This window comes from Cebus imitator, unplaced genomic scaffold, assembly GCF_001604975.1.
Source record: "Cebus imitator isolate Cc_AM_T3 unplaced genomic scaffold, Cebus_imitator-1.0 Scaffold54, whole genome shotgun sequence".
Classification (NCBI taxonomy): Eukaryota; Metazoa; Chordata; class Mammalia; order Primates; family Cebidae; genus Cebus; species Cebus imitator.
The window spans coordinates 1,706,029-1,714,299 of NW_016107369.1; the positions used below are offsets into that span (position 1 = coordinate 1,706,029).

The window sequence follows — 8,271 nt, forward strand, 5'->3', positions numbered from 1 at the left end:
GTAGCTGGGATTACAGGCACGCACCACCATGCCCAGCTAATTTTTTGTATTTTTAGTAGAGACGGGGTTTCACCATGTTGACCAGGATGGTCTCGATCTTTTGACCTTGTGATCCACCCGCCTCGGCCTCCCAAAGTGCTGGGATTACAGGCGTGAGCCACCGCGCCCGGCCTCATTCTTAGCTTTTGTTAGGCTTTGATGAGATAGTGTTTGGAATGTGTGAGTAGGGACTCCAATTTCACCCTTGACTAATAGGTTTTAATCTTTCTCAACCTAACTCCTGCCTGTCTGCCAGAGATTCTCTTCCGAGAGCTGGAGGTGCGACAGATTGCCCTGAGACATCTTATCCACTTCCTTAAGGAAATAGGGGATCAAAAGCTGCTGTTAGACCTCTTCAGGTAAGAACTGATTGCCTAGTCTATAAAGTTTAGTAAGTACTTATTTCAGAGCACTCTGAAGGATCCAAAGGAATAGAAAACACCAACTGCCCTTTTCCTAGAAATACTTGGAAGACAAGCTGTTGAAGGGTGAGGAGATAACTAGCAGTACAGCAGAGCTTATGATAAGGTGCAAGGTTAAGAACCAGGCTGTGGAGTCACGCACAGTTGGATTGAATGCCATTATAGTTCTACCACATTGCTCATGGAGTGACCTTGGCCAAGTTACCAACCCTCTTCATGCAGTTTTCACATCTATCAAATGGAGATGATGACACCTACCCACAGGCTCATGATGAAGATGAAGAGCTAGTATGTGAACCAGCACTTAGCATAATACCTAGTTTGCAGTATTAATATTTATTAAGTGTTTTTCTCATAAAAGGCCTAGAATAAAGGTATCTGTTATTATTTGATTCTAAGTGATACCAGTGGGAAGTACAGTAGAAGAGAAGAAGAAGATATTTTCAGTCAGGATACCCAAGGGAAGCTTCATGGAAGTGATTAGGATTTGCATGGGCCTGTGAAACTAGGTAGGATTCTGATAGGGGAGAGGTATGCATGTCTGCTGGGGGTAAAGAGGGCTGAGGTCTGTTTTTCTTGCCTAACTAATTCCAGTTAGTGGGGACTATTTCCCACCTTTGGATTAAAATGTGTGCATATGATGCCCTTTCTTCAGTGTCAGAGAAAGGGTTAGAACCTCTGTTTAGGCTAACATGTGACCCAGGATGACTCTGATTACCCAGTGACTCTAGCACAGCAATGAGCTCCCCAAAAGACTGAGGAGGTGGGAAAAAGCAGGCTACCTGGTTAGGGTCAAGATTACAAGTGTTAGCCAGGAATTTGCAAAAGAAGACATGTCACGGAGGCTGGCTGCTGCTTTCCTCCCTCCTTCCCTCCCTTCCTCTTTCCAACTGACAAGGCTTTATCAGGCATCACCTCCATGTCAAAGTGGTGATGTTAATGTTGGTGGTCTGTTCAGAGTAAAAAGAATCAGAAGACAAAAGTCCTGGTACTTCAAGGTCTTACCTAAGCCTTTGGGGGCGACAAAACATTGTACTCTGTCCATTGAAAACAGTAAAGAACAATATAGAAAACCTGTTTTCAAGGTTGTATTGACAGAGAATAGTGTTTTAATTTTAAAAACAACAGCAACAAGGTTTCTGTAGGCTAGAGTAGGTGGAGCCTCTGAACCTCTCTGTCAGACTGATAACAGAGTTATTAGTTCCTTGCAATACCTTCTTGTTCTTGCTTTTTTTTCAGCCAGAGGGACCAGGGGAACAATGATATCTGATCAACTATTTATCTTGTGTATAGAGGGAAATGAGTTTGAATTGTATTTCTCCTAGAGCAGGCACTCTATTTTGTGAGGTTATACTGCCACACATCAATAGATACAAATGCCCTGCCCCCTTCTGCTTCTTCCCAGGTTCCTAGATAGAACAGAAGAGCTTGCGGTAAGTGTGGCCTTTTTTTCAGTTGGGGACCTGTTTAACAGAAATCTAGGCCGGGCGTGGTGGCTCATGCCTGTAATCCCAGCACTTTGGGAGGCCGAGGTGGGTGGATCACCTGAGGTCAGGAGTTCAAGACCAGCCTGGCCAACATGGTGAAACTCTGTCTCTACTAAAAATACAAAAATTAGCCAGGCCTGGTGGCGCATGTCTGTAATCCCCTCTACTTGGGAGGCTGAGGTAGGAGAATCACTTGAACCTGGGAGGAGTAGGTTGCAGTCAGTCACGATTGTACCATTGCGCTCCGGCCTGGGCAACAGAGCAATACTCTGTCAAAAAAAACCCAAAAACCAAAAAACAAAACACAGAAGACACAAATCTAAGCCAAATCCCAGCCTCCAAGGTCCCAGACTGATTGAACTATTTCCTTTGATGTTGATTATATACAGATGTTGATTATATACAGAAGAGAGAGGCACCTAGGAAACCTGAAAACTTAATTGGAATGATGTATTTTCTTTTTATATGCTCTTTTGGTTGGACTTATGAATAAATTTAAAATAATAAATATGAGAAAATTGGCCTGGTCAATTTGTAATTTGTTTTTTGGTTGTTTTCAGGTCCTGGTTGGTAGGAGTTTTGGGGTTTTGGCCTCTCACAAAGAAAATGTTCAAGGCTGAGAGGATAAGAAACCCAATATAGGTCAAGAAGGAAGATAGGTCAAATTGATGCTATACCCAGTACACATTTTGGCTGAGAATTCAATGGCCAAGTGTTAAGATTAAATTTTGGCAGATCTTCAAAATCATAGAATGAACTCCTGGAATACAAGAATAAATCTGAAAGTTTACCAAAAACTCAATTGTATTATTACAACTTTGGCAATTTGTATAAAACAAAACAAAACAAACAAAAAAAAAAACCCCCTTGTCATAATGCAGGAATAAGAATTTCTAGCCAGGCACAGTGGCGCATGCCTGTAATGCCAGCACTTGGGAGGCTGAGGTGGGAGGAACACTTCAGTCCAGGAATTGGAGACCAGCCTGGGCAACATAGTGAGACCCTATCTCTACAAAAAGTTTAAAAAATTAGCCAAGCATGGTGGCACATGCCTGTAGTCCCAGCTACCTGGGAAGCTGAGGTGGGAGGATCACTTTAGTCTGGGAGGTCATACCTGGGTGAACAATCCCTTATCTCCAAAAAAAAAAGGAGAATTTCTCAGCATTGTTGATGGCAGGATTGCTTTTTTAATTATTGTACAACACATTTGTGATGATATCGATACACACTTTCAGTTGGCACATTTAATATTGTTAACCTTTGCACAGCATAATATAATTATATATATAATATGTATTATACTGAAAATGCTTTTCAGTAATATGGGTTTTGTTTTTTGTTTTTTTTGAGACAGGGTCTCACTGTCACCCAGGCTGGAGTACAGGGGTACGTGATCATGATCATGTAGTTTACATACGGTTTACTGCAGACTTCCAACTTCTGGCTCAAGCCCCAGCCTCCCAAGTAGCTGGGACTACAGGTGCACGCTACAACTCCTGACTAATTTTTAAAAATCTTTTGTAGAGATGACGGTCTCACTTTGTTTGCCAGGCTGGTCTCGGACTCCTAGCCTCAAGCTATCCTCCCACCTCAGCCTCCCAAAGTGCTAGGATTACAGATGTGAGCCATCTCACCTGGCTTAATAACATGTTTCCTGAAAGGAACTTGTACTTGATATTCAAAGCATGGGAGAATCTGAAATGTCTTTTTTCTTAATCAACTGAAAATGATTGGCAGCCTGTAGTAAACACTTGAAAAGCTGCTTGTTTACATTTTTAAATCTGTGTAAATTTAAAACCTAAGTATTTTTCTTCTTACAGCATTCTTATAAAGTTTTTTGTTTTGAATTTGATTAGTGAGAGTAAATGTTTTGAGTAACTCATTTTTATCTAAAACTTTGTTTTCCTTATACTCATGTTTGAATTGAAGATGATATATCACGCATGTTGTTGTATATAGATTTGGGGTTTTTTAACCTGGTAAACGTTGGAAGTCGCAAAACTTTTAGCGTATCCTCATGGAATATGAAAGTTTCCCAAGTAGAATTTTTCTTGAAAGACTGAACTTTTCTTGAGGCTAAAATGGAATTGAGTAACAAAAAAATTAACTATAGCTCTTAAAGGTTACTTTCTTTAATATTAGCAATGATTGTATGCCAAATATTTTATATGAAATATTTTACAAAGATTGGATTATGTTATGTAATTTCTGTTATTCTATCTTATTACATTTTTACATTTACATTTTTATATATATTTATGTTTATCATTTCCTTTTTTATATACATCTGTTGGGTCAATCTGTGAATATTTATGAACAGTGAGTCAGAATGACATGCCCTTCTCGTATTGCTGATATTGTTATTTGTTAGATATTTACATGATCATACTACCATTGATCATGTACATGGTCAGGGATGCCAGAAATAACACTGAAGTAGGTATTTAGTTCTTTGACTTTTCAAAATCTAAAGCTAAAGCAAAATAGTCATTTTTGGTTAAATACTGAGGCTAAAATGAAACAAGGGTAAAGCTCAGTACTATGTCTACTTAGTGCTTCATTATAGATCAGCACTTGCTAAAAGAACTTTCTACAATGATGGAAATATTCCATATTTGGGCCGGTCACAGTGGCTCACGTCTGTAATCCCAGCACTTTGGGAGGCCGAGGCGGGCAGATCACCTGAGGTCAGCCTGGCCAACATGATGAAACCCTGCCTCTACTAAAAATACAAAAATTAGCTGGTTGTGGTGGTGTGCGCCCGTAATCCCAGCTACTGGGGAGGCTTGAGGCAAGAGAATCATACCCGCGAGGTGGAAGTTGCAGTGAGCTTACATCACACCATTGCACTCCAGCCTGGGCAACAGGAGTGAGACTCTATCTAAAAAAAAAAAACCCAAAATTCCATGTTTGTCCAGTATAGCAGCCCCTAGTCACATGTAGCTATTGAGTTCTTAAAAAGTGGCTAGTGTTAACTTTAATTAATTTAAATTTTAAAAGCCAGTTGTAGCTAGTGGCTGCTGTATTATACAGTGCAGTTATAGATAAACCTAATGATTTTTAGTCACTCTTTGCCTAACCCCCCACCCGCCCACCCCAATAACCATCTATACCTAGATATGAAGAATTTATTTTTTTAAAGCATGGGAAGTTCAGTTATTCAGCTATCTCCCTCATCTAAGGAGACAAAATACCTCAAAACCTTTTTCTGCTTTTTGTAGCTATCTCATTATCGAGAGCATTTGAACATTCAGGACCCTGACAAACGAAAAGAATTTCTTAAGACCTGTATTGGGTAAGTATAGGGGAGAAATGATTTTAAGTATAAATACCTTTACACAGAAGGAATGAAGAAAATAAAAAAGGGTGGGATGGATAAGTAGGATGGGACGGGCTAGCAATGCATCATGTCAGCATCATTAAAGGTCATCTCATGCAGTGGTTTTCACATACTATTCCCCAACAGTTTCCACTGCTTGGTGGTAAACTGAGAAAAAAAAAAAAAAAAAAGACAAATATAGAGAGTTTTTTTTTCTAAAGCTAAATTTATTTAATTTGAAAGATTATCTTTTATTGTAGGATTTTGTCCTTACTTTTCTTCCCTTATTTGGTAGTTAAATGAGTTGTACCATTTTTTATGACCTTAGGTAGTAAAAAGATAGCAATACTTTAGGGACTTGATGTATTTTTTTTTTCAGTGTTACTGGTCCTTGAAACCCCAAAGTCCAAGAGCCACTGATCCAGGGCAAGCTTTCATCCAGAATTTAAATTTTTACAGAACCCTGCCCCTCGTATCGTATTCCTGTGACGGGGTGCCCGCTGCTGTTGAAACAGCTCAATTTGTTTTCGAACAACCTTCATTATTGGAAAGGGCTTCCTTATGTTAACTGAAACTTGCTTCCCTGTATCTTTCAAGACAGGTATAGAGGCTACCCAGTAGTCCTTGCTTCTTCAGGTTCAGTGCTCATGGTTGTTTCAACCATTCCTCATGTGACATGATTTCCTGGCTTCATGTATAGACATTTGATTATATCAGTGAAATCCATTTAGTGTTACCAAATACTGAGATATGTTATATGACCTCTAGAAAACAAGGAGAAAAGTTAAAATAGTGAAGTAATTGGAATTTATAACATCTTTCTTTATCTCTTCTAAAAATTCACTGTGGCTCAAACTTATCTAGAATAGTGTAATTAAATCTCAGAATTCTTCCTGGAGGGAGTGGAGTATGGGGAATAATGCAGCACTTTCTTTCTTTTTTTTCTGTCACCGGACTGGAGTGCAGTGGTGCGATCTTGGCTCACTGCAATCTCCGCCTCCTGGGTTCAAGCAACTCTCCTGCCTCAGCCTCCAGAGTAGCTGAGATTACAGGTGGATGCCACCACACCCAGCTAAATTTTGTATTTAATATTTAATAGAGATGGGGTTTCACCATGTTGGCCAGGATAGTCTTGATGTCCTGACCTGGTGATTTGCCTGCCTCAGCCTCCCAAAGTGCTGGGATTAGAGATGTGAGCCACTGCGCCCGGCCCACACTTTCTAAAGGATAGGCCTGTGAACTGGACATTTAAAATCTGGCTTCTATTCCTGGCCTTCCCCATTGACTGAACACATGACTTTTTGGCAAGATGCTATCCCTCAGCATCTTCATGTATAAAAACGTAATGCGTATAAAAACGTAATGCATTGTTGAAGATGAGACCCTTGACCTTTGTGATATTTGCCAATCTGTAAACCTACCACCATGCCATGTAATTTAATTTACTTTTTTTACTCTGCAGTAAAAAAGTGGCTTTTTTACAAATCTAAGTGTCCCCTTAGTAAAGTGAAGCACAAGCCACAGAATTTTACTGGGATGACTCATTAGCTTTGTGACTCATTCACCAAATATTCCAACTCCCCAAATCAGAAGATTCTAATTCATTTATCAGCAAAATTATGAGTGACTATAAGTATTTTTTGGACTTTCAAGATCCCTCTTGAATTGGGAAAACCTTTAATGTGAAATTCACATGCTATGTCTTTCTTCCTTTAAGGGACTCTAAAGGTAAACTGAGATCAGACTTGTGAGACACCATGAGCCTCTTATGCTGGTGATTTGGTTTAGTTGGGTTTGTTTCCTTTTTTGAATAGAGAAAGGTACTAACCTTCTGGCACTCTACCAGTTTGCCATTTTCAGCAGAAGATTCTGCACACATACAGGACCATTACACGCTCCTGGAACGTCAGATCATTATTGAGGTTAGACTCCTCATCTCTACATCTTCTGCTTCAGTGCCCAGGCTCAGTGCCATTCAACATCTAGGAGATTTCTATGCTCTGGTCGTGGGTCATTTGTTGGTTTCTGAAAGCCTTTCATTTTCTCCCTTTACACAATAGCCCCTTCCTCCATTGCTCTTATGATCCATTTTCCTCTTACCAGCTGTTAACCTGGAAGTATTTCTTCTTCATCTCAAATCTCCCATGTCATCACCAGTTTTATTTGTTTCCATCCAACTTGGATCCATGATTATTTTTTGGATTTTAAACTACCCTGGGGATATCCTAGGCAATTTCTTTTTCTTCTCTTTGTTTCATTCGTAGGGTGGGAAACACACTGCTATAGTATTAAAAGATTTTTCTCCTGCCTCTACTCCATGGACATTGTTTGTTTGTTTGTTTTTACTTGGCTCACTCCACCACAGGCAAATGATCGCCATTTAGAATCAGCAGGACAGACTGAGATCTTCCGAAAGCACCCCCGCAAAGCTTCCATCCTCAACATGCCACTAGTGACAACACTTTTCTACTCCTGCTTCTATCACTACACGGAGGCTGAGGTACAGGCAAAATATGGAAGATTCCACAAACTCTCATTGCACAAAAAGAACATAGTTTAAATCCAGTACTTTTATGTACTTTATTAATAATGGGTACCTACAGTTCTCAGAAATCTACCTGGAAGCTTTCCTGGCCCTCACCAGGGATAAGAGGGTTCATCTGGCCAGGAAGGAAAAGAGGTTATTAAGGTTTGTGGCTTCAAGTGAGCTGGCATGCTAGCATAGCAAGTTCTGTCCCTGGTGCTGTTTACTGCAGAAGTTTCTGTTCAAAGGTCCACGATTTCAAATGGATTAGCATGGTGTGGAGAAGGGCAGCAGAGTGCAAGTAGCTGTGGATACTCCTTTTTATTTTTTATTTTTTATTTTTTTATTTTATTTTTTTTTTGAGACGGAGTTTTGCTCTTGTTACCCAGGCTGGAGTGCAATGGCACGATCTCGGCTCACCGCAACCTCCGCCTCCTGGGTTCAGGCAATTCTCCTGCCTCAGCCTCCTGAGTAGCTGGG

At 40.1% G+C, this 8,271-nt stretch overlaps 1 protein-coding gene across 1 annotated transcript in view; it reads left to right on the plus strand.

Moving 5' to 3' along the window:
• Positions 1-8,271, plus strand: part of VIPAS39 (VPS33B interacting protein, apical-basolateral polarity regulator, spe-39 homolog) — a 35,580-nt gene that overhangs the window by 19,738 nt on the left and 7,571 nt on the right. Inside the window, 5 exon segments of the mRNA XM_017528539.2 lie at positions 296-398; positions 1,867-1,894; positions 5,170-5,243; positions 7,114-7,189; positions 7,633-7,767. Of these exon segments, the coding sequence (XP_017384028.1) occupies positions 296-398; positions 1,867-1,894; positions 5,170-5,243; positions 7,114-7,189; positions 7,633-7,767 (416 nt within the window).